Source organism: Megalobrama amblycephala, linkage group LG18 (genome assembly GCF_018812025.1).
Source record: "Megalobrama amblycephala isolate DHTTF-2021 linkage group LG18, ASM1881202v1, whole genome shotgun sequence".
Taxonomy (NCBI): domain Eukaryota; kingdom Metazoa; phylum Chordata; class Actinopteri; order Cypriniformes; family Xenocyprididae; genus Megalobrama; species Megalobrama amblycephala.
In genome coordinates, this window is record NC_063061.1 from 23,338,654 (window position 1) to 23,364,587 (window position 25,934).

General features: G+C 38.7%; 3 protein-coding genes across 3 annotated transcripts; 2 read left to right on the forward strand and 1 right to left on the reverse strand.

Annotated features, from left to right (window-relative positions):
- The first annotated feature begins 3,102 nt into the window (after window positions 1-3,102).
- Window positions 3,103-9,392, forward strand: crkl (v-crk avian sarcoma virus CT10 oncogene homolog-like). Its single transcript, XM_048165662.1, has 3 exons — window positions 3,103-4,223; window positions 5,542-6,013; window positions 7,508-9,392. Exons 1-3 carry the CDS (start codon window positions 3,913-3,915, stop codon window positions 7,640-7,642), a joined length of 918 nt encoding a protein of 305 aa, XP_048021619.1. The 5' UTR covers window positions 3,103-3,912; the 3' UTR covers window positions 7,643-9,392.
- Window positions 9,393-17,980: 8,588 nt separating this feature from the next.
- On the reverse strand, window positions 17,981-20,452 carry pgam2 (phosphoglycerate mutase 2 (muscle)). Its single transcript, XM_048167135.1, has 3 exons — window positions 19,921-20,452; window positions 18,753-18,933; window positions 17,981-18,376 (listed from the first exon to the last, which is right to left on the reverse strand). The coding sequence occupies exons 1-3, from the start codon at window positions 20,335-20,337 to the stop codon at window positions 18,207-18,209; spliced, it is 768 nt and encodes a 255-aa protein (XP_048023092.1). The 5' UTR covers window positions 20,338-20,452; the 3' UTR covers window positions 17,981-18,206.
- Window positions 20,453-21,696: 1,244 nt separating this feature from the next.
- On the forward strand, window positions 21,697-24,542 carry nefla (neurofilament light chain a). Its single transcript, XM_048167288.1, has 4 exons — window positions 21,697-22,865; window positions 22,941-23,065; window positions 23,149-23,561; window positions 23,643-24,542. The coding sequence occupies exons 1-4, from the start codon at window positions 21,825-21,827 to the stop codon at window positions 24,227-24,229; spliced, it is 2,166 nt and encodes a 721-aa protein (XP_048023245.1). The 5' UTR covers window positions 21,697-21,824; the 3' UTR covers window positions 24,230-24,542.
- Window positions 24,543-25,934: the final 1,392 nt, after the last annotated feature.

Below are 25,934 nucleotides of genomic sequence, written 5' to 3' on the forward strand. Positions count from 1 at the left end.
AAGGAATCGGTTGAACCCGCTCACAGAATTGGTCTGAAACATTCGTTCAAGAATCTGAATAAATTAACTGTTCTCGAGTCGAAGAAATAGCCTAATACAAATAAATCTTACTTGAAATATAAGCTTAATGCCTTATTGGTTGTCAAATTTATTACACACGCAACAATGGTCGTCCGTTAAGCTTTTTAAGTAGAGATATAATAGTGTTTTTTAAGTAAATGCACAAATAGGTTTAAAATACTTTATCTTTCTGAGCTCAATCATATATGCAAAAAACTGTTGCATAGTAAATGTCAATAAACACAACTGGAAAAAAAAAAGAATAAAAAAAGTAGGCTATAAGTAAAATAATCACTTAGGCCTAAATGGTTAACTGAAATGAAAGAAATGCAACAAAAGAACCGATTCGCAGAAATGAGTCGGACTTCCCTAAACCAGGCTAGGCTAAAAACGGATTTTCTCAAAGTCTGTTCTAGCGAATCTGGAATAAAATTTGATTCACTGCCTATGTGCCGTTGTATGTGACGAATAAAACTTTGAATGATGATTACATATGGTTTAGATTACTTCATTTGCATCATAGATTTGAGTTGGCTGCCACTAACCTGTACGTGGCATGTCAATTATATATCTATCATTAAGCATGCTTAAAGTTGTTTCTTTATTGATGTTTGCGTGAATCATTGAGATAATATTATAGTTTTTATTATTGACTGTTTTCAACTGGTTTTTATTTTTATATTTTTCCATTTTTATTTGAATTTTGGTTAAATTTTTAGTAATTTAGTTGTGTTTTTGTCTTTTTTATTCATTTTTTTCTTTTTTTTTTAAAATACAGTTTTTATGATTATTTGTTATTATTATTATTTAGTTATTTTAGGACATCAAGTTAAACTAAAGAAGAAAAATGAGAAATGTTATACCTCAAGTTTTGTATTTTAGTTTATCTCAGTAAATGTTTATTTTATTTCAAGTGCCAAAAATGTATTTTATGGTTTTAGTTTTGACGAATTATAATAAAACTAACATGAATTCAATAGTAGTAACATTTAGAACAGTTAGAGTTAGTTTATCATTACTTTACTTTTATTTTCATTTTCAGATATGTGTAGGCTCTGGGTGTGGTTATTGAGCTGATATGCCATGGGTGACATGTCAAATGAAAAACTTCCTTCCGCATTTTTCACACATTGGTTAAATGTTGGCTTCCTGCCCAAACATCATTGTTCACTGTATTTTTACCTATGGTACTAATTATTCTTTTTTAAATTCTTTTTCTTTTTCATGGTGGCCATCATCAAAAATGCTCAATGTTGATGGCAGGCAATTTAAGGCCTTGACAAAACTTAAGCAGCATGTCTCATATAATTTACCCCATATTGCATCAGGGCCTTGTAACAGCTGTTGACATTGTGTACTTTAAGACTAAACAGTTGTATGACAAATAGACTATATTGTTATGATCATATTCTTGACAAACTGCTGCTACTTTGAGTGAGCAGAAGCTGCCAAGGGAAGGTCAGAATTGAGTCTGCGATATCAATAACTAATTTTTTTTTTTTTTTTTTTTGCACTGACGTTTGTCCTTGCCTGAACAATGAGTACATCTTTGTAAAGGATGTGATGTAATAAAATAGTTTAACGGTGTCAGTGTGACTAGTGATGATTCAGTATCCTCTGGTTTTGAAAGGAATTTGAACTCCATGCACTGCGATCCAGAGCGTGTTTACCATTCGCAAGTTTGATTGTATTAATCGATGCAAAAGCTATAGCCTCTATATGTTTAAATGGTCTTAAGATCACAAGTTTTAAGGCATTTTTGACTTTGTTTGATCTTAGACACATCTGGCAAGCAACAGTTCATAAAAGTTTTTTGACGAGGGCCATCTGACCTACTTTTTGCACCCTTGGGGTGTGTGCGTGCATAGCGAAAAGACTCTCTGTGTCCACGCAGATTAATTCCCACCTTGCAGGAGTGTTAGGAAGTTTCTTTTATGATATGTCAGACCAATTTGTTGTACCACCGATCCAAGGAAAGATTTAGAAAACTGAAAGACATTATGAAAAAAATGTGAATCTATTAACATTCAAGACTTGAGGTGACAATGTTGCCAAGTATTGCGTCAAGTGCGGCTTCATCTGGCATTGTAAAGAGCTCTTCTTTATTACAGGAAGAAAAGAGAAAAGTCCTTGAAAATGGCAGCCTTGTAAGCTGATTTCAGTAGAATTGCTGTTTCTTTTTTTTTGCATCTAAGGTTCTGGGTGATAAATACCTGCATTTGTGCCCTGTATATAATCTTGTCCTTTTTTGTGCCATCCATACAGACTGGAATTAACACCGGAAGTGCAAAATATTAATCCTTTTGTAAAGAACTTGACTAAAAGCCTGTCAACAGCAATAAAGATAACCATAATAATGATAATAGTGTCCACCAACACACAATATATTCTTTTTATGTAAGTGCTGTTATGTCCCACTGCTTCAGCTCTTTAAAGTTAGGTGCTGATCTGCAGTCAATGTTTTTATCATTCATCATTTAGAAAAAAATCTTTCTAAAAGTGATTCTAATGACAGTTCCTCTGTGTCATTAGTTGTGATGTGGACTTCCCTATTCTTTTTATTAGAATGATTATCATTTTAGTTTATCATTGTAGTTTATCTAAAACTTTATCATAATTATCATATTATGTATTTAGAAATTATCATTCACTTAGTTTCTATTGAAATGAAATACCTTCTGTAACTTGAGTGGGCCACTCACACATTTTAAATACAAAAATTAAATTGCCTCATTTAATTTGGACCCTCTAACTTTTAAATACTTAAGTACAATTAAATGTAGAGAGATTTTGGCTAGATACTACTTAAAATATTTACACAATATCCACAATTTCCCTTAAGTAAAGTAGTGAAATAGCGAGTTCTCAACTCTTGTCAAAAACAGATCTCCAGATGAGATGTGAGCCAACTTTCACATTAATAGACCACTAGTTCTAGGCTATACAATCTCCTAAGCAGTGTCTTATGTGCCTCATTATTGTGGTTCAAAGCATTTGAAATGCCGCGCCTCTGCACGCCACTCTTTTCGCTCGAGGCGCTCGTGACGGATGATCAGGCAGACCGGGAGCGCGCGCAGATCCGCCCTCCAGACGCCATTTCTCGGACGGTGTGGGGAGCTGAAGCAGCTTTTACACCAATCCCGGGAAGGAAGAGAAAACACAACAAACAGAAAAAATTAAAAATCTTTTCGATCGTCTTGTCGCGTGGCAAAGCGGTGCGTCTTATAAAGGAGCAAGGCGGGGAAACTTTCTGTTGCGAGATTATTCTGAATTCGTTGTGTGGTGAAGACGTGTTGCGGGCCGCCATTTTTGTTACAGCCTTCGAAGTCTGTTGTGAGTCTAAATAGGAGACAAAACTCTTCCGTACTTCGGTGTAATACACGGAGAAGAACTCGCTGTTGGACGTAACTGACATATGTCGCCTCGAATCGTCATGCAGGGCGATTTATTATCATATTATGCCTCATCTTGAGCGGACGGTGGATGAAGACGGCTAGCTGGCTAACGCGTTATATTGTCTCATAAGCTGCAGCTACTTTCACGGAAGAGAGAGCGGAAAGGGGAACTTTGATACTAAATACGCGTTTTTGGGCTCTTTACGAACTTTTGGGGTTGTTTAAACCTGTTCTACGCCCGTCGTGATTCGTGTGTTGGTGGAAAATTTAGCAATGCATCAAAGTTGGTTGACGCCAGTCGCAGCCTGTCTGGTCAAACGTCAGGTTGCGGTTCAGTAGGACTGTCGGCTCCAAAAGCGTTTGGTCGCTTGTAAGAATAGGCATTTGTTGTTTTAATTTATTGCTCGTTTCTGTTTTCTTTTCGAGTGCTTCAGTTACAAGTGTATTTCGAACAAACATGTCGTCTGCACGGTTCGACTCCACGGACCGAGCTAGCTGGTATTTCGGGCCGGTTTCTAGACAAGAGGCGCAGAATAGGCTTCAGGGACAGAGACACGGGATGTTTTTGGTGCGAGATTCGTCCACCTGTCCTGGTGATTATGTACTGTCAGTGTCTGAAAACTCCAAAGTTTCTCACTATATCATCAACTCTTTGCCAAGCAAGAGATTCAAGATAGGTGACCAAGAGTTTGATAATCTACCTGGCCTTTTGGAGTTCTATAAAATACATTATCTGGATACTACCACCCTGATAGAGCCAGCACCAAGGTAAGAGCTTCATTTAGTTTTGACATCGTTACATCATCCACCCCTCTTCTCACTAATGTGCATTTCCCTCCTCATCTTTGCTATGGCAAGCTGTTTCAACATTCATTCATTTCAACTAACTAGGGTCAGTTTTTATGCCACTAGTTATTTACTAGCAGGCAATCAAATACATTATTAGTATCTTTAGATTTCATTAGATATCAGTACTGATTCTGTCAATATCGACTAGTACAGTAGTGTCAGTTGTGACAAGTAACAAAAAACAAATTTGATTTCTGTAATAAACTTCTCTCCACTCCAAATGTTTCTGGTACTTGTTCAAGTTTTACTATTCGTCAGATGCTGATAATTATATTTTAGTTACTTTTTTGGTGCTAGTTTATTGAGATTGTCACCACTGATGGTTAACTTTTCAATTCATCACATATGACAAGTAAATGTCAGTTTTGACTAGTGAGAATTGCTGGAATATTGCTGGAAGCAATTTAGATAGATGTTAGTGTTTTATAAGTATTTAGTTCTATTATTAAAGTTCTAGTAAAACTGGAATAACAATTTGTTACTAACAAACACTATTTGCTTAGTGATTGGCAGCATATGAATAATGCATTTCATGTTTATTTGTATAGCACTTTTCACATTATGTATTGTTTAAAAGTGGAAAAATGCTTGTTTTTATGTCATCCTGTTATCAGTCAGAGGTGACTTTCGAAGTATAGTCCATATGACAATAATATACAGCTCTGAAATAATACAAGACATGTGTTCAGTTAAACAAAATGATGGTATACTTAATCACGTTATTAAGGCAATTATTACATTTTGTGATTGTAATTATTACACCATGAAGATTTGGCCGTTTTGTATATCCAAAATTGGCATCATCCGAAGTCTACAAGCTAATAGTAAAATGAAAAGGTACTGATCAATATTGGTGTACATATTGGCTAGTTTTAAGGAATAACTGTTAAAACCGCTTGCCATAGCTTTGCTGGTTCTTGTTCACGTTCATTCTTATGCTTGGAGATAAATATTGTCAAGGTGAGAGTGGTCAGTTAAACATATCTGTAATTCCCCTTAGTTTCCTTCCTGTATGTTCTCATTGAGCCATGCAGTAAAGAGAAATTAAGTCATTTGCATTCACGATACCAGGAAGTTAACTGTACATGTGAAAGTGCACATTCAGTAGTGGTATAAATATTTCAAAAGACACTTCCAAGAAGTGGATATAAGCATTTCCTGATAGATATGCTGTTAAAAATCCTCCTTTTGTTGTTGATTAGTCAATCCTAAAAACTCTCTGATCATTGTCCTACAGGTACCCCAGTACCCCTCTGCCCAGTGGTCCTATTCAGCCATCCGGGGGACTCGGAGATGAGAACCAGGAGTATGTGCGAACTCTTTATGACTTCACTGGTAGTGATGCTGAAGACCTTCCTTTCAAGAAGGGTGAAATCCTAATTATTCTGGACAAGCCTGAGGAGCAGTGGTGGAGCGCCAAGAATAAAGAAGGCCGAGTAGGCATGATTCCTGTTCCCTATGTAGAAAAGCTGGTGAGACCTTCGCATCATCCCGGTCAGCCTGGCCATGGTTCTCGAAATTCCAATAGCTACGGCATACCTGAGCCAGCGCACGCTTATGCTCAGCCTCAGACTCCATCGCCCATTCCTCCCGTCACACCCGGCGCTGTTATCAACCCGCTGCCGTCCGTGCAGAACGGGCCAGTAATGGCGAAGGCGATCCAGAAACGAGTGCCATGTGCATATGACAAGACTGCCTTAGCACTGGAGGTAGGTAGCTAAATGATGGATTCCCATAAACCAGAATTTGCATTTGTCACCAGCGTGGGTCAGTCTGCTCATTTCCATTGTTTTATTGATGAGGGATAATATTGGGGCAGGCTTATGCACATTAAAATATATTTATGTCCTTCAGTTTACTAATTACTAAAGGCTATTCAGTCAGGATAGATTTTTGTTGGATGATATATAGGAATACAGGATATAGTGCTGGCTGCCATAGACACTTAATGAAGCTATTTCTCTTTAGATTATAAGATTTAACTGGTGCAGTGATTACACATTTAAAGGGATTTTCACCCTTACATTTGGTCAGATGGTGCTGATAGCTGGAAATGTGAAATGACAAATATTTTCTCTTGATGACACACTTGTCAGTTCAGTTTTATGTTTCTGAGGGACTTTCCTTAAACAGACCTATCAACATATTTGTAAAAATATGCCTTGGATTGAATGCTAGAGAAAATATATTCAGATAGCCGTAGTTTTTATGATTTATATTTTAGAATAGTTTTTATGCATTATACCAGTTTTTACTTTTGTTTTTCCTGGTTAGCAGTTTGCATGGGTTGCACATCTCTTTTAAGAACTGTTTCAGGAGAGACAAATAAGCAAAAAAAAAAAAAAAAAAGCACATAGACCCCTACTTTAAGTTTTTTTTTGTGTTTTGACTAAATCAGTGTTGAATTCATTGGTTTGTATAGGGTTTGTATAGGGGCTAGGATGAAATTCCATACTTAGTCATCCCACATGGCAAGTTCCAGCACCCCTTCACTCGTTTCTACATGCAAGGCCTTGTCAGTTTGTAGAAAACATTACATAACCTATGTCTTAGTCAGCCTGAGAATGTGTCAGTTGTTTCAGGTAGGTGCAAGAAAAAGGTAAAGAAACTCATTGATGGGGGCAAATGCAGATTTACTTTGTCATTTAGACCCATTTTGTGTTTTTCCATCGGCCTGCTGTGTTTTGCATATGAGTGCAGCTTGTGTATGGAAACAAGGATTATGACGCACAGTTTGTTATGGCCTAAAGCAAAATGGTCTGATTTAGAACAGCTATTTTAGGCATTTTGAGAAGGTGATGCATGTCAGTCAATGCAGATAATTTTATCCTGTAAGGATGATTTTAAGTTTTATAATACTTAATACTTTTAGATAAGAGTAGTATTTTTATAAGTATTTTAATGGGTACAAACCTGTAACTTACAGCTTTATTTATTTATTTTTTTTTAAATATTTTGTTCCTTGGATCTAATTTCTGGTGGGCAGGCCATTATCTTTTCCCTAGGCTTTCCCTGAATTTTCTAGGTTATGATTTTTGAAATATCAAAGCTTTCACTGTGCTTTTTAAGCCAATAATATTTTTGTCATATTAAACATCAAAATTGAATGTCATGCTCTCAATTTTTTTCTGTATCCTACATAAAACCTGTAGGCTTTAAAAGACATGTAGACTATTTAATTCATCCTGTTTCTTTCCTCATAGGTGGGTGACATTGTGAAAGTGACTAGGATGAATATCAGCGGTCAGTGGGAAGGGGAGGTAAATGGCCGGAGAGGTTTATTCCCTTTTACCCATGTGAAAATATTGGACCCCCAAAACCCAGATGAGAGCGAATGATCTGGACCATGCTCTGTCAGCACCCCGTCAGCTCGCCGGACGCCCCATCAAGTCACCGCCGGTATTACGCTTGCCTGTCTTGGGGCTCAGCCGTGGCGCATTTCTCAAGCAAACCATTTGCGTGGCTTCTGACTGTTTACAGCTCTGAAATCAAACGGTTCTTAATCCCCCTCACCTGGTTTAAGGCGAATCAGTATTTTTTTTTTTTTTTTTTTGTGTCTGCCCTTAATATTCTGTTATTTCCACACATCTGCAATCTGTACCTGTGACAGGGTGAAATGAGGCCTCCACCATTGACCTAAGCCTTCTTGTCACTCTCCTGCAGTTTTCTGTCTGTAGCTTTGACTTTTGCTAGCTTAAATATATTGTGTTAAGAAAGGGAAATGAGGATAATTATACCCTCTGGTTTGATTGCCAACTGTTTACCTGTTTGGTCCGAAATTGACTTTTTATTTTATCTTTTGTTACATTTAAAGAGAATCCTAGTGATACTGATCTGACCCTTGGTAACAGCCATGACTTGAAGATAAGGGTATGATATTGCAGGGTCTTAGAATAGCGACAACTGCACCACTCCTGATTGACCTTAGAAACAGACTCACCAACTAGTATGTGGGACTAGTCTACTGTAGCCTTTTTATTTGTGCCATAATAACTTATCTGTAAATTGCAGTAGTAGTGTAGCTAGATGGTTGTGGCTAGACTCTCGGGGGGTCTTTTGAATGGTGAAGGGTTTGCCTGTGAAGCTTTTTGCATCCGGTGGTGATGCCTTAGATGCGAGATTGGGTCCGGGGAGAGTAAAAACACACCTCATCTATTCCATTGGACAAGCTGGAAATGTCACCTGTGCAATTATGAGCTCATCTCTTCCCCTCATCCTCTTCTACTCTGGTAGCAGTAAAGTCTGGATGTTGCTCTTTTTCATGACTGTTACAGCACATCACAAGTTCTCTGCTATAACTTTGATGGTTTCTGCCCAATTTTGATTCAGTAACCTGACATAAACAACTTTTCAGTTTTGTCCATCTGTAATCCATTTCTTTTTTTAGCCAGGTGTTGAATCAAGCATTTACTGTGTGTTGAAATAAATTGGCATTTTCTAAAAAGGGATTTAAAAAGCCTGCTGGTGGCCTCTGTGCATGACCTTCTGGCCAAGAGGGTTTTCCCTCTTAGCTTAAATGCTGCTTCATGTTATGTTTTGTTTGTCTGTTGATTTTCTTTTTCTCTTCTTTTTGAAATTAACTCCTTTTTTGTCTGGTTTACATCCCTAGCAACAGGTTAAGGCTAAACATTCATATTAAGCAATAGACCAGCCCGTATCTTTTAGAAGTACTCAAATAATTTAAGGTTTCAAATGCATATGGTTTCCTTTTTTTTTTTTTTTTTGGCTAAGGCTTTAACAGTATTACTGTTTGTTTCAAATTACAAAATATCCATGTGGTCTCGTTTGTTTAAAATGAAAATTTGTGCCTTTTATTTTCTTACACCATTTACATGTTAATAATATTTCCCATGGTTAACACCCGTGCTGGTATTACCCATTATGTACAGAACGAGTAAATAAAATTTATGTCTACTTGTCTGTGTGCGTATGACCAACTTCCCGTGTATAACAGCTCTGAATGCAAGATTGCCACGGTCATGGAAAACCTGGAAATATTAGTTTAAATTTGTGATTTCCAGATCTCGAAAAGTCATAGGATTTAATAAAATTTTAAAATGCTATGGACATTTACATAGCGAATACTAATTTTTCCAGTTTTACTCTGCTCTTACTTGTATTACTGTTTACATCTTGATACCTGATGTACAAATGAAAATCCACCCCAGCAATTTCTGCTATAGTGATTCCTAAAATAAAACTTTAGAAATCACAAATGGCTGCTCTTCAAATTAACTCGGATGGGAACCCTGTAAAGAGAAGATCAAATGTCATTCTGGAGACTTCTGACTCCTAAAGTGGGTCACTTCAAACCCCATGTTTCAGCAGACATTTTGTTCAACAAAACGATGATGTAACAGCCTGTTTAGAGATGGTGTTCAGTATCTGGAACAAGAGGTTGGTTACTCCATCTCACTTGAATTTTTTATTAGCAGCAGTTGTGATTGTGACTGTGCCCTGGAGACAAGACATAATTAAAGAATTTTAATGAAGTGTCCAAAAAAAGAAACCCTGTGCGATGATGACCTAGAGAAAGTTATGAAGGTCAAGCTTTGCATTTCTTTTATTCAGTAAATCAGGATTCCATCATTTCGGTTATTTAGCTCTGACCTTGATGTAATGTATTTATAAACAAACTTATCCCGTCCGTTCAAACAGAATGATTATGTGATTATGTGCAAGAATGGTTCCTTGTGTCACAGGTTCTTTTCATATGTATTTGCAAGTCTAAATGGGAGAATGTGTGAATCAAGGCTGTGCTTGTGTTTCCGTGTTGGCATGGATTCATCTGCCTCAGTTGTTATTTGAGAGTGTTGTGTAGCAATTGATGACAAAGAAATATTTGGGGGAAAGTCTAAAAACGATCACCGGGACGCCAGATAACAATTATTTAAAGGTAAAGTGTAATTTATGTGCCACTATAGCAGCAACAAATACAGAACTGCAGTCTTTTTGAGCAGCTCAAACATTTTCCTGAGGTTCCAGTGTGATGAGTCATTTACAGTTGAATAGATTCCAATTCTTGTATTTCACATGCTAAATGGGTGGTTTCTAGTCTGAATAAGCTGTAAACTGGACTAGACTAGTTCATGTCGATGGCCAAAAGAGTGACTACACAAGACTAAGCCAGACATAACATTGACTCAACCAATGGATGATGGGAGGAATTAAATTGTTATGGTGGTGCAGAAATTACTTTACCTTTTGAAATGGGCAAAATTGGCTCCATTTAAACTATGTAATTAGTCCTTACATTATTATGAGGTTTTAGAGATTTTTTCCAAATGCAAATATATTAAACACTGGGTTTTGTAAGTGAGAAATACAGTCACACTTCAAAACCTGCTAAGTATGGCTTTTGCAATGGCTTTTAGATGATTGGTCTAATGATTCTTGCAAACAGGTGCAGATAAGCTTGACAGCATCAAACCATTACCCCAGGACTGTGTGCGCATTTTGGAAACCTGACAGACACTGCAATGGATGAGCTAAAAATAAAGCAAATTGTGCAATTGTTGCTGGGCTTTGATATTTATTCATATTTATTTTAGGGAGCTCACTTTGATATCCTTTGGATATTGTGTCAGTTGATAAATATATTCAAATGTTAGTTTAATTTACAAGATTACAGCAGCAATGCATAAAATTCAATGACGATATCCTTATTTTTTGTTTGTTGTATGGGCAAAATTGCAGTTTAGACACCAGATTTATTATATATAATTTACTTTTAGTTGTTCAGAACAGGAAAGATGATTATATTTAGAAAGGCTGAAAAATTATCAACACTGTTTGTTGATTTGGCACTACTTGATTGTCTAATTAATGACATGGAAACTTCAAATATGAAATCAACAGTACAGCATGTGTCCCTTAAGAACTGCAATCTACTCCACTTGAGCATGCAATGCTTTTGACTTGCAGCATAGATAATATTTGGTTCAAAACATGTTTGTGGTTATTTTAACTCACCATACCAACTCTCTCATACAGTGCTTTAGAAAGCTTCTAAAAACTTGATACAGTTAGATCACAACACTTACTTGAGGTTTCCTCTTCATCTACAAGTTTCTGCAAAGTTAAATTTGCATAAGTAAATGTGATATCAGGATTGACAGAAATTGATTCTTTTTGAGAACAATCACTGGGTTTCTGAAACAGAGGTCAATGCAGGCCCATTTTAGCCCATTACCAGCTTGTCCCAAGGCTAATTCTATATAGATTGAACCTTACCATATGAGTGGCTGGCCCAATATCAGCTTAAAATGGCACATTTAAAATATGTAAAGACTAAACATGAAGATGTGTTCTAATCACCAGCCTTTCTCACAATTTGTTTTCTATTATAGATGCTGCAAAGTAAACCTCATCTCACAGACAATCTGCAAACACAATCTGTGTGTGCACTGTGCAGTAAGGCAGAAGCACTGATGTGCCTATATTTAGTCTTTTGATGCATTTCGGTCAGATGAACCTTTGCCACATCTGTGCAAGGTAATTATTAAGAGCATTTTAATTGGAAGAACCAAAAAGTAGCCTATATGCTTCCTAGTAGGCTATTATCTTATTTTAACTACTGAAATGAAGCTTTAAAATGTCTATTTAAATGGAAAATATGCATTTATTATTATTTAGATTAATTTTAAAATGACACACTTCACCTTTAATTTGCCAAACCAACACAATTAACTTCTTCGGCTATACTCTGACACGTGACACATCTGAACAGTGTGTTGAATCATCAACCTGCTTCTGTAGCAGAACAAATGTTAGCAGAACGTTGTCTTTGTGTTGTCTAAATCAATCTTGAGCCCTTCCAGAATCTTCGCACTCCATTTGGGAATACTGACGATTAAACATTTACAGAACATACGCCGCTGCCTTCTGCTGTGGAAACGAGGCCATGTTATCGTGACTCCCCACTGGCTCTCTGTGGGATCTGGGTCAGATAGAGTCAGAATTCTTCTCTCTATACCCTGTGCCCTCACCTATTAAGAAACTAAAATGAGGATAATGTTTTTCAATGAGTAGGTTTAAAGAAATATTATTATAATGCACAATCTGCAGCCTACTATTAGAGTATCTACTATTCAGTACAATACAGCAGTTACCTTAAACGTCATTGCTGTATATTCAACAGGATCACTGGCATCATCAGTTGTGGTAGAATAGCTGACAACATATTTAGACTAGATAACTATCGAATGAAAATAATTCTTAACCTAAACATAACATTTAAACACTTAACCTTGGTAATTAAGTATCACAAATATTAGTGTAAATCTAATTGTAGCCTACTCTAATTTTTAAACCAACGGAGTTACTTCTGTGCCATAGTGCGATTAATGTTTTAGCAGGGGTCAAAGCTTGGCTGGTTAACTTAAGGGTTCCAGCAGAATGTTTTCCAGCTCACAGATAAAACAGACAAATCGAGCTCTTTTCATGCAGTCTAATTTGCAAATGCAAAGTCTCGTTTCGTTATTCTCCACTGCATGACTAATCTTTTAGAAATGTCGCCATCTACTGGTAAATTAACATGTTCCATTCAGGATTACTACAACTCAAAACAACTTCTTAAATTTGCCATAATAAAATTTGGTTGGATCTATAAATACTGTTATATATCCTGAGAGTTAGGCTGTATTAAGCATCGAGCGTCCAGCATCTCTCAGCTTCTCTCTCTCTCCTCTCCTGCACCCAGACCAGGGTTGCCAGGTCAGTGTAACAAAACAAGGCAATCAAAAATAGCCAAAAAGTTGCCCATGACCATATCCCAAATATCAAAAATATGCCATATTTATTCCAAAAATACATATTTTACAGTCACTGTTATGCAAAATGAAAACCACTATTTCGTATAATGATCACAAAACTTAACATCTAGCACAGTTTTATTACTGGCAGAATTTAAAATATTTCAATAGCCTACAAGAATTTCAGTTAAATATAATTTGAATGAAATATAAAAGCAATATATATATATATATATATATATATATAAAAAAAAACGCACAGCAATAATTTAAAAGTAGCCAAATTCCACAGGGAAACAGCGGACTTGGCAACCCTGACCCAGACACAAATAATCATTCAAAGCCTGCCTCATAAATGACCCACAGGCGTAATCAATCGATTACTGTGCCAGGGCCTAAAATGAAAATATACTTTCTCCGTTATAGTCCATGGGCCAAGCCAGAATTTGGTACCACATAAGGTGGCAAAATCTCTTTGGTACCAGTTTGTTTATAGAGTCCATATAAGTACTTTGAAACATGATAACCATTTCAAATGAGTAGCTATACTAATCTACTGGGACAATCATTATTTTTGCCATTATCGTCCTACAGTATCTGCACAGCAGGTTTGTAGGAAGTCTATGGTAAGAGGTAGCCATATGTTAATTTTTTCAGGACAGTCAGGGCTATCCAGATCTGCCATAATTTGACATGATATTTGTTGTATATGTTTTATTTTAGCCTTCACATTAAAGATAACAATTTTTTGCATCTATTAAATTGTTATATTTGTATATCTATCTCAGAAGATATTGATGCTATGGGGGATATCTTTTCAGATATGGATAAACAAGACTGTCTGTAATCTGTTGATATCAGAACCATGATAGTGAGACAATCCATGACCTAGCAATTTGAAAAAAATATGTATGTACTGTATATGAAATAGTATATTAGGGAACAACAATGACTGGTGCTAGTTTCAAAACCAGATTACTCCACCATACACTATATTGCCAAAAGTTTTGGGACACCTGCCTTTACGTGCACATGAACTTTAATGACATCCCATTCTTAATCTGTAGGGTTTAATATAGGGTTGGCCCACCCTTTGCAGCTATAACAGCCTCAACTCTTCTGGGAAGGCTTTAGGAGTGTTGTAGGAGTGTGTTTATGGGATTTTTTGACCATTCTTCTAGAAGCGCATTTGTGAGGTCAGGCAGTGATGTTGGATGAGAAGGCCTGGCTCGCAGTCTCCGCTCTAATTCATCCCAAAGGTGTTCTATTGGGTTGAGGTCAGGACTCTGTGCAGGCCAGTCAAGTTCCTCCACACCAAACTCGCTCATCCATGTTTTTATGGACCTTGCTTTGTGCACTGGTGCGCAGTCATGTTGGAACAGAAAGGGGCCATCCCCAAACTGTTCCCACAAATTTGGGAGCATGACATTGTCCAAAATGTCTTGGTATGCTGAAGCATTAAGAGTTCCTTTCACTGGAACTAAGGGGCCAAGCCCAACCCCTGAAAAACAACCCCACAGCATAATCCCCCCTCCACCAAACTTTACACTTGGCACAATGCAGTCAGTCAAGTACCGTTCTCCTGGCAACCACCAAACCCAGACTCGTCCATCAGATTGCCAGACAGAGAAGCGTGATTTGTCACTCCAGAGAACACGTCTCCACTGCTAGAGTCCAGTGACGGTGTACTTTACACCACTGCATCCGACGCTTTGCATTGCACTTGGTGATGTAAGGCTTGGATGCAGCTGCTCAGCCATGGAAACCCATTCCATGAAGCTCTCTATGCACTGTTCGTGAGCTAATCTGAAGGCCACATGAAGTTTGGAGGTCTGTAGCTACTGACTCTGAAGAAAGTTGGCAACTTCTGCGCACTGTGCGCCTCAGCATGCGCTGACCCCGCTCTGTTATTTTACGTGGCCTACCATTTCGTGGCTGAGTTGCTGTTGTTCCCAATTGCTTCCAATTTGTTATGATACCATTAACAGTTGACCGTGGAATATTTAGTAGTGAAGAAATTTCAGAAATGGACTTATTGCACGGTGGCAATCTATCACAGTACCACGCTTGAATTCACTGAGCTCCTGAGAGCGACCCATTCTTTCACAAATGTTTGTAGAAGCAGTCTAGGTGCTTGATTTATACACCTGTGGCCACGGAAGTGATTGGAACACCTGAATTCAATCATCTGTAGGGGTGTCCCAATACATTTGGCAATATAGTGTACTTTGTTGTACAGATAAGCCACTAGCATCATCTGAAAAGGCGAGTCCTGCTGTTTTTTTTATATGTGTTACCCTTGCAGGCTACAAGCACTTCGCGACTTATTCAGCTATGACTCAGCTGTGTGAAAATGAGTGAAGAAATGACCGATGATTGCAACTTTGTTTAATTTGATGCATTTTCAAATCAAGATTACTCTGACCATCTGTGTTCTACAAGCAAGATACTAGTGTCACTGTGAAGCAGAAGGTCCACTCTTTCATTTGATACCTTTTTTATACAATAACAACTTTGTGAGTAATTAAAAAACGATTGCGTGTGTGGAGATGCAGAGATAGTTTAAGACAGCTGAAATTTCATGTGAAATATGATGAATAAACAGAAACAGTTTGCAATGACCAAATAAGTTCATGAACAAGGTAGAATTGTTTTGTTTTTCTTTGTATGACATTTTCTGTTCAAATAAAGTTACAAGATTTGTTCATTCTTTGGCTCAATGGTTAGTGTCAAACTAGAATTTGCCACCTTGGGTGGTACCAATTAGTGAAAATTGTGGCCTGGGCCCATGGACTATTATTAGAATAGCCTGAATAGGTTTGGTCCTCTGTTTTTACTAGTGGCTGGCTACAAAGATGATCTATATAAAACATCCAGTTAGCAGTGATATAACCTTCTGTATTTCCATTTCTATTTCTACACCTTCTCTTTTATCATGTAAGCAATGGGCTACTGGTTTTTTAGTTTATTCAAAAGATTTGTCTGACTAGAATGGTGCTTATCTAGAGGGTTGCATGAAAATTCACTCTATTAATTTTTACAGATTTTTGCTACTTTAATTCATATTTGAATTAATAGTGAATTACAATCTTTCTATCAGAACAGTATTAGAACAGGATACAGTGTATCTGTATTTCAGGTGGTGGTCTTGTTATCATAATTTGTATTTTGCTCTTAAATGAAGTGGAATAAACATGACAGAATGCTGTCTTCATATCAGAATTATTAAGTAGTATAGTGCTGGAATGCAAGTTGAGATAATGCTAATTTTCATTAATGTTTTTATATGAAGCATATAGTTTTAAGACACACTATTTGTGTCTTTAAAAATGTAAGTATTGGTTGTAAATATGATACCAGGGCCATAACCACCACAGACATTGAGGAGGACACGTCCACCCAGTATTTAGAGATTTTAACAGTTTTGCTAGTCACCGACATTGACACCCATCCCATGTATATTTATATAATGTTTGGTCTTAGCGAAAGGGTTCAAAGAATCAGCTCACCAGTGGAGCATGTAGAAACATCTCATGAAGTCAGCCAGACACACAGACAGAGCTGGAAATCTCTCTGTGCCTGAACATGAATGACTCCACCTATCAAGAACGGTAAGATATTTTGGCCAGAACTGACTGGAATTAGGAACTTACTAAGAGGAAGTAAGAACTGTTGTGGTTTTCTATGCAAACAATGACCTACGAAAACGTCCTCACAGTGTTGGATTATCCTACTTAACAAATAAAAAACATTATTTGCCCAAACAAATCTAGTTTCATAAGACTCAAACCTATAAACAGGAATAAGAGGTTTATTTTTTAAAGACGATGACATCAGTAGACATTGTTTTGGATAGATGCCACTTGCTGTTGCTTGCCAATTGACCGCCATTTGCCAGTATTTGTTTTGGCTCTCTAGTATGACTGACCTCTCCATAAACCAAGTCTTCATAAATAGATTAGGAATAAAACGTTTAAAATAAAAATTAAATGAATTTACTTCCCGTACTTTGTCTGTAGTTTCTACGGCAGAACAGAATATTGTGCAATGCTATATGTTAAACATTAGATGGCAGTATTGGGTTGATTTAGTAAAGCAGTTCTCCATACTCGAACTGTGTCATTGCACCGTCACTGTTTAACAGTGTTGTTACCATTATTTGCTCTTTATACTTTGCCCTTCATGTGCTTAATATGCATTTAAATGTTTGATGTCTCACTGATAGCTCTTATCTCATATCCTAATTTGTGTTTAGAATACTGATAACCCTTCAAAACTTCTTAGTTGGGCAGCTAACAACTATAAATATCAAAGCCAGGTAAAATAAATACAAATACAGCACACACACACACACACACACACACACACACACACACACATACACACATGATACTAATCATTCAATATTACTTTGTATTTTTTAAGTAATATATTAGTAGTAATATAACGTTTTAGTTTTGAATAAATGCTTAAATAATAGATTAAAATAATAGGTTATTCTATGCTGAAGGCTCAGCCTAAAATTAGTCTTCCTACATAATGAATTAGTCCCTGAGCAATTTTGGGGTACTGCGACTGTCTAGTTCCGGCTTCATCCTTTTCCAATCACAGACCATCACACATGCACGTCCACACACACCCCTGTCCTTTTGTCACCAGAGAACCTGAGCTGCTGCTAATTGTGTTGCTGGCAGGACGCTGTAGCCATAATGGGCCGTCTGTGCAGCAGGCTCTCATTGAGAACTATGGCTAGATGAGCCGCCACTGCACCACAGTGTGGGACGGCTGCCAAAATGAACTCGGCAACCTCTTTGGTGTGCCCTTTAGGTCAGCTTACACAGCAGCGCACCGTTCTGCTGAAATCCCTGAATTAATGCAGAGAGGGAAGAAGAGGGGGAGGAATGACTCAAGCGAAAAAGGTAGTACACAAAATGGTGCTCACTTTTATTTGCTGTGTCAGAGTGGGGCAGTCCAACACAAGGGGGTTTACAAATCGTGGTGTAAAGTGAGAATGTTTGGGGGGAGGGGTGACAGTCATGTCCATGTCACGTGTTCACTTTTATTCAGTTGGTGGTCTTCAAACAAGGCTTGGATCCAGTTGTGTGCCCCTTTCCTTTTTTGTTTCAGTCTCTGGTTTTGTGTCAGCTCTTCACTTTTTGACCTTGCCCTGGGCAGCCACGGCCTCCATGGCTTTGCGCACTGTTTCCTCATCTCCAAGGAACTGCATGGGTTTGATGGGCTTCAGGTCCTTATCCAGCTCATAGACGATGGGAATGCCAGTGGGAAGGTTGAGCTCCATGATGGCTGCATCTGACATGCCTGTAAACACAGGTGAACATCTGGTCACATACAGTTCTTGACCTTTTCTTGACCTTTGTGACCTTTACTTTCTAAAGTGCATCTCTCTCTAGCTCTCTAAGGAGAATGCGAAACCTTTCTGCTGAAAGGTTGTGCCCGTAACAGGAACCTAACCCCCTTCTCATCTCTTCTGTGTATGAATGAGGGCTATAAATAGTCTCTGTGTCATTGGGGATCATTGAAGCCTGGTGGTCAGACACGTTCTATGTCTGAATGCTATATGTGCTTGTTCCTTGACATGATTAGCTAACTTGCAGTTGTATTATATAATGCATCACATGTCCGCTTGAGTCCCTGAATAGTTTTTTAACTAAATGATTGGTGGGATGATACTCACTCTCTAAGTGCTTGACGATACCACGCAGGCTGTTGCCGTGGGCTGCGATTATAACGTTTTTGCCGGCCTTGATCTCAGGTACAATAACCTCATTCCAGAAAGGCAGAGCACGAGCAATGGTGTCCTTCAAGCTCTCGCAGATGGGAAGCTCACCCTCTTTCAGACCCTTGTAGCGCCTTGACTGGTAAAAAAAGAGAAATGGAACATCATCAAACCTGCAGCCATCCCCACATCAGTGTTTACATGAGTGACGTAAAAGCAAAGTGTCACGTGCATTAAAGGATTAGTTCACTTTCAAATAAATTTTCCTGATAATTTACTCACCCCCATGTCGTCCAAGATGTTCATGTCTTTCTTTCTTCAGTCGAAAAGAAATGAAGGTTTTTGATGAAAACATTCCAGGATTTTTCTCCATATAGTGGACTTCAATGCCCTCCAGTTGGTTGAAGGTCAAAATTACAGTTTCAGTGCAGCTTCAGAGGGCTTTAAACGATACCAGACAAGGAATAAGGGTCTTATCCAGCGAAACGATCAGTCATTTTCGAAAAAAATGTAAATGTATATGCTTTATAAACACAAATTAACGCCTTGCACGTGCCTCCGCCAAAATCGCACTTTCGTATTCTCCAAAAGCTTACGCTGTATGTCTTACACCTTCCCTATTCTACTTACGGAAAAAATGGAAGTGATGCTGCGTTCGTTCCGTAAGTAGAATAGGGAAGGCGTAGGACATACAGTGTAAGCGTTTTGAAGAATATAAAAGTGCGCTTTTGGCAGAAGCACATTTTTTTCGAAAATGGCCGATTGTTTCGCTAGATAAGACCCTTGTTCCTCGTCTGGTATCGTTTAAAGCCCTTTGAAGCTGCACTGAAACTGTAATTTTGACCTTCAACCGTCTGGAGGCCATTGAAGCCCACTATAAGGAGAATAATCCTGGAATGTTTTCATCAAAAACCTTAATTTCTTTTCGACTGAAGAAAGAAAGACATGAACATCTTGGATGACATGGGGGTGAGTAAATTATCAGGAAAAGTTTATTTAAAAGTGAACTAATCCTTTAATGAATTATGACAGAGTTAAAGAGACCTATTTCATATATACATGTATATACATTTCATATATATATATATATATATATATATATAAACATCTGATCTCTTTGTCTTACCTCACTGATGATCTTGTGGTATGGATGGTCCTTATCCATAGTAGGAGGGGGAATATCGAATGATCTGCGCCAGATTTTGACCTGCTCCTCTCCATGCTTGGCTGCTGTCTCTGCCTTGTTGAGACCAGTCAGACCACCATAGTGACGTTCATTCAGACGCCAGGTGCGCACTACGGGCAGCCACATCTGGTCTGTGATCTCCATGATGGTCCAAAGAGTCTTGATAGCACGCTTCAGAACGGAGGTGTAGCACACATCAAACTTCATACCTGCATCTTTGATGGCCTGAGCACCACGCTTTGCTTCCTCCAGACCCTTTTCACTGAGGTCTGCATCAAACCAACCACAGAAACGGTTCTCCTGGTTCCAGGAGCTCTCGCCGTGGCGTACAATCACTAGACGATGAGCAGCAGCCATTTTAAAAGAATTTGGGTTTTACTGTAGTGTTTTCCAGACTAAGCCCACCAAACACAGCCCTCCTTGCTGTTGTGCACACACTCTGTGACAGACAGTGAGCCCTGCGTGCCTGTGCTATGCTCTTTTTATAGCATTCTGGTATGTGGCCCGTCATGAATGTCATATCTCTACTGCTTTGAACCAATCACAATGTTTCACTTTCAGAATGACAGTTGAAGTTACCTATTGACTCTTATTTGTAAAGGGGTGGACCGGATATCTATCTACTGCTCGAAGGGCAGAGGTCATGAAAGGATTCGAAATAGCAACTTGACTTTTAAACTGAGAGGTGTGGAATAAAAGTGCAAAGATCACAGTCAGCCTTAGATCTCAGATGCTAGTAAGAGGCCATCAGTAAACACTGTAGCTCAAATGTAGAGAGAGTGAATGTAGAGGCCCCATAACATACAGTACAGTGTTATGGCCTAAAATATTTAATACCCCCTGAGGATTTAAGTAATGTTAACTAGTTATAATGAACTTAATACAAATATATATATATATATATATATATATATATATATATATATATATATATATATATATATATATATATATATATATATTATTTGTGATATTATCATTATTATATAAGCACTGCATAAACATACACAATTCTATATTTTTAGGTTATGCATTATGCTTTTTAAATGTTTGTAATTCAGCTTTGATATGCTGCAAATACATATTCATTTCTTATTATGTATATTATATTGTAATTATAGAAATGAATGCATGTTCATGCAATGTTTATATAAGTGTGTTTGTTTATAATAAAAACATTCCATGATCTTATCTGCCATTTACAAAACAATTTAGTCATAAGTAAAACATTCACTTCTTTGCATTGTATGTAATACTTCTCATATCCAGCAGAGGCGGTGGTGTGTTTCCACAGGTAAAGCACTGAAAATAGAGCTGTAACCATTCCTCACTTCTTTTCCAGCACCCCCCCTCCCCTCCCTTTTTCTCTCTTCCTCCAGTTTTCATCTCTGTATCTGCAGTGGAAACTATGTGCGTTATGTATATATTATAACCGTTATGTTTCATAATTAAATTACATGTAAAAATAATGTGACGACGCATAATGCAAATCCTCATTTGCTTAATTTTAGCATCTAATGCATAGAATGACCTTGGTGGCAGTAACAGAATATGTACATAAAATGATAAACATTTATGATACTTTCAGAGCAAAAAACTCAGAATTTATTAACAAAATTGTGCTATACTCTGACTTGCATATGCATCTGCACATAGCTCTCTCTCCGTCCCTCTCTCTCTCTGCTATTGATACTGCATTGTCAGAGTTTAGAAAATCACTTGCGTCAGAGCTCCTTTCTGGCTATATAAGCTGCACTGACTGCAGTAGGAGCAGCAGATCAGTGTTTGAAGGCTGATCGAGCTGACTGTGGTTCTGAGACAAAGAGCAGCTTGTCCTTGGAGCCATGAGTGCCGTCGGGTTTGACCCCTACTTCTCGTCTTCTTACAAGCGCTGGTATGTGGAGAGCAGCCCCCGGGTCTCTCAGCGTGGTCGTTCTCGCACCACGTTCTCTGCCCATCCCCCTTCTCTCTCCTCTCGCCTCCACTATGCCTCCCCCGGCCGGAGCTCCGCCGGTCTCCTGCTGAGCAGCCATGCTCGCTCCGTGGACATGGACATCAGCCACGCCGCCCAGGTAAGCTCCGAATTCCGGGCAGTGCGAACTCAGGAGAAGGCCCAGATGCAAGAGCTCAATGACCGCTTCGCCGGTTACATTGAGCGCGTCCATGAACTAGAGCAGCAGAACCGTGCCCTGGAAGCCGAGCTGCTAATGCTGAGGCAGAGGCATGTTGAGCCTTCCCGCCTGAGGGGCCTGTACGAGCAGGAGGTCCGCACTCTGAGAGCCGCCGTCGAGGAGGCCCGTATGGAGAGGCAGGCCGCGCTGAGCCACCGGGAGAGCATGGAAGATGCCTTGCGGAGCCTGCAGGCCAGCTACGAGGAAGAGGTAGTTGCCCGTGAGGACAGCGAAGGCAGACTTCTGGATGCCCGCAAGGAGGCCGATGACAGCACTCTGGCCCAGGTAGAGCTGGAGAAAAAGGTTGATACATTGCTAAATGAGCTGGCGTTCCTGAAGAAGATCCATGAGGGTGAGATCTCAGAGCTACAGGCCCAGATTCAATACGGAGCTCAGATCGCCGTTGAGGCGGAGACCGCCAAGCCCGATTTGTCCAGCGCCCTACGTGACATCAGAGCCCAGTACGAGAAGCTGGCAGCCAAGAACATCCATTCAGCTGAAGAATGGTTCCGCGGGAAGATGGGCCACCTGACGGAGAGCGTGGCGCACCACGGTGACGCAATAAGGAACTCCAAGGATGAAGCAGGAGAGTATCGCCGTCAGCTTCAGTCATGTGTTCTTGAGATTGATGCCTGCAAGGGCCTGAATGAGTCTCTGGAGAGGCAGCTCAGGGAGATGGAGGACAAGCAGAGCTCAGAGGTTTCTGCCATGCAGGTTAGTACTTGTAACCACTATTTTAGTTATTTTATGCCTTCAAACAATAATTTTAACACCCATCCTTTCCTGTAGGATACAATCGGTGAGCTTGAGGATGAACTTCGAGCCACTAAGGGTGAAATGGCGAGATACCTTAAAGAGTACCAGGATCTTCTCAATGTCAAGATGGCCCTTGATATTGAGATCGCTGCTTACAGGTAGGATCACTAATATAACGTCAGACATTTCGATTCATGTTAATGCTTCTGATGTGTCACATAATCTTTTCCGGTTTTTGCAGGAAGCTGCTTGAGGGGGAGGAGTCTCGCTTTAATGTGGGTGTGGGAGGTTTGGTCGGTGGTTACTCTGTTGGTCCCGTCTACTCCCGGCCCATGTACTCACTGTCCAGCCTGAGCTCTGGCGCCCCCTACCTGCTTAGTTCTCGCCTGGTCAGTGCATCCCTCTCAGCTGATGAGGCCATCACATCCAGTCAAGCTCAAGAAGCTGCAGCCAGTCCAACCCAGGAAGAAGAAGAAGAGGAGAAAGAGGAAGAAGAACAGGAGGAAGTAAAGGAAGAGGAAGCGGAAGCGGAAGCGGAAGAGAAGGAGGAAGAGGAAGAGGAAGAAGAAACAAAGGAGGAAGCGGAGGAAGTAAAGGAAGAGGAAGCGGAAGAGAAGGAGGAAGAGGAAGAAGAAACAAAGGAGGAAGCGGAAGGTAAGATTCAGATGCAGGATAATAAATAAAATTATTTTATTATTCTAACTAAATGCATAACTAAATTACTGTTTTAAACAGGTGTTGAACAGGAAGAGGAAGCTGGAGCAGACGAAGAAGAAAAAGGAGACGAGGAGGAGACTAAAGAAGAGGAAGATGTTAAAGGAGAAGATGAGGAAGGAGAAGAAAAAGAGGGAGATGGGGAAGAGGGTGAGCAGAAAGAGGAAGAGAAAGCTGAGGAGGAGGAAGTGGCTGCAGAGGAGGTTACTGAGACAGAGAAAAGTGAGGAGAAAGCTGACACAAGTGCTGATAAGGCCACAGAGGACACTGAGACAGATAAGGAAGACACTAAGACAGAAAAAGACAAGGTAGAGAAGGAAACCGAGAAGGAAAAGGTTGAGCCTAAGGCTGAAAAAGCCAAAGAGGAAGTAGAACCCGAACCAGCCAAAGAAAAACCCAAAGAGAAAACTGAACCTGCACCTGAACCTGAACCTGAGTCAAAGGATAAAGGCAAGGAAGAGCCAGAGAAACCAAAAGCAAAGGAAAAAGTAGAGTCAGAAAAGCCTAAGGTAAAAGATGAAGGTGAGAAAGGCAAGAGTGAGAAAAAGGAAAGTGTGAAGCAAGAAAAGGGAAAAGAGGAGACTGAGAAACCCAAGGGGAAGAAGTAATAAGTCGTATCTATATCAGCACAAATACCAGTAGCCTGACATGCTTCTCTAGTCTCCCTTCAATCTGTTACTATCAATATGCCTTGATCAGAGGTGCTCAGAGCAAATTGCAATACAGTGTTTGAAACTACAGTCAACTTTATCAGCTTTTAAAACAGACGATGATTGTCTGATGTTACTGAGATGATCTACATACCTGAGTGAATGTATGCTTGTGAAGTAAATTATATTTTTGAATGAAGTCTTGCAATAGACTGTAATAAGTGAATCTTTGCTGCCAGCGCAATAAAAACTTGCTTCTTGATGATCAAAAGGTTTCGCTGATTTTTTCATTGACATTGTTTGAGGGTGTAATCATTTTTAATAGTTTCCTTATGCAGAACTTTAGTTTACTGAATGCCTTTAGATAATTAAACTAAATTGGAAACTTTCAAATATAAAAGGTATGAATCTGCAACATTTGGAAATGTTATGCAAAAAAGGTTGTATATTTAATTGAATAAAAGTTGATGCAGAGTGTCTAATGTGGGAAACCTTCATAAACAGAAAATATCAATCAGACATTTATTAAGATCTCTTAATGTGTGTTTACTTCAATAAATGGCTTTAATTTAAATTAGAAGCAGAACGCCTAATGTGGGAAAATGTCATAAATTGAGTGTGACATTTATTAACAGCCTTATTATCCTGTGTTCTTTTTTATTTAAACTCTTCATATACACCTTGTAAAAGGTTTCAGAAGTACCTCTAAAAAAGTAAAAACAGGGTTTTGTGCATGTTTTTGTATATAAACATGCACATATCAGGAGATAAAACTGACAGTAAGAATAAAATAAGAGTACGAAACGTGTCAGATGGGAACCTGGGTTCTGTTCTGAAGGCAGAGGTTCAATCTTTTTCGCACGCTTATTAATATCTGTTAAATTTAGCATTTTTCCTTTAAATTTAGAATTTTACTTATTAACAGTACATTAGATACAGTACAAAAACTACTGCAGTGCTGAAAATGATAACAAATCATTTTAAATTATCATATGTTCATGTCCTTATTTCATAACTTGTACTGCACAAATAGTTCACAAAACTTAAGGTGCACATTTTAATGAGTCCTTCAGCAGTATCAGAGAACTAAAACCTGAGCTGTTTTTATAAATAATTCTGAAAATTAATAATAGTATTAATAATAATAATAATAATTAGTAATTAGGGGTGTGACGAGATCTCGTGTCACCAGATCTCGCGAGACTAAAGTGTGACGAGATTTCTCGTTGAGGCGAAAAGTAGTCTCGTGATGTTGCCATGACAGAGTGTTAGGATGATTAGGAAAGAATATGCCACCGCTTCGTTTACATTACGCCTCCACTGTCGTTTTGCTTTGTGTTTAAATAAAAAACATTTAATTAAGTTGGATAACGGTTGCCGGCGCTCCATATTTAAAGAGTTACGCGCGATCGCTGAAAGTGAAAGTAAACGCGCGCGCGCATTCAAACGCGATTTCAATACCCCGCATTTTGAAAGCGGCTCCTTGATGAATGCAAATATCTCTCAATATGAAAGCTATTTAGGCTGGGCAGCGTAGTTGTAACCATCTCTTAGCTCTGTATCAAAGAAAAAGTTGGTCTTATTTGCACTTTGAATATTGAGAGAGTGCGATTATGGTTTCAACTTGTAAAGTGTTACCATAAAAATGAATAACAGTTTTCTC

Coding starts and splice junctions, on each gene's coding strand:
- crkl (XM_048165662.1), top strand. CDS start 3,913: ATGTCGTCTGCACGGTTCGACTCCACGGACCGAGCTAGCTGGTATTTC. Junction 4,224..5,541: donor CTGATAGAGCCAGCACCAAG/GTAAGAGCTTCA, acceptor ATTGTCCTACAG/GTACCCCAGTACCCCTCTGC. Junction 6,014..7,507: donor AGACTGCCTTAGCACTGGAG/GTAGGTAGCTAA, acceptor CTTTCCTCATAG/GTGGGTGACATTGTGAAAGT.
- pgam2 (XM_048167135.1), bottom strand. CDS start 20,337: ATGGCTGCTGCTCATCGTCTAGTGATTGTACGCCACGGCGAGAGCTCC. Junction 18,934..19,920: donor ACCACAAGATCATCAGTGAG/GTAAGACAAAGA, acceptor TTTTTTTACCAG/TCAAGGCGCTACAAGGGTCT. Junction 18,377..18,752: donor TATCGTCAAGCACTTAGAGA/GTGAGTATCATC, acceptor CTGTGTTTACAG/GCATGTCAGATGCAGCCATC.
- nefla (XM_048167288.1), top strand. CDS start 21,825: ATGAGTGCCGTCGGGTTTGACCCCTACTTCTCGTCTTCTTACAAGCGC. Junction 23,066..23,148: donor ATTGAGATCGCTGCTTACAG/GTAGGATCACTA, acceptor CGGTTTTTGCAG/GAAGCTGCTTGAGGGGGAGG. Junction 23,562..23,642: donor AACAAAGGAGGAAGCGGAAG/GTAAGATTCAGA, acceptor TGTTTTAAACAG/GTGTTGAACAGGAAGAGGAA.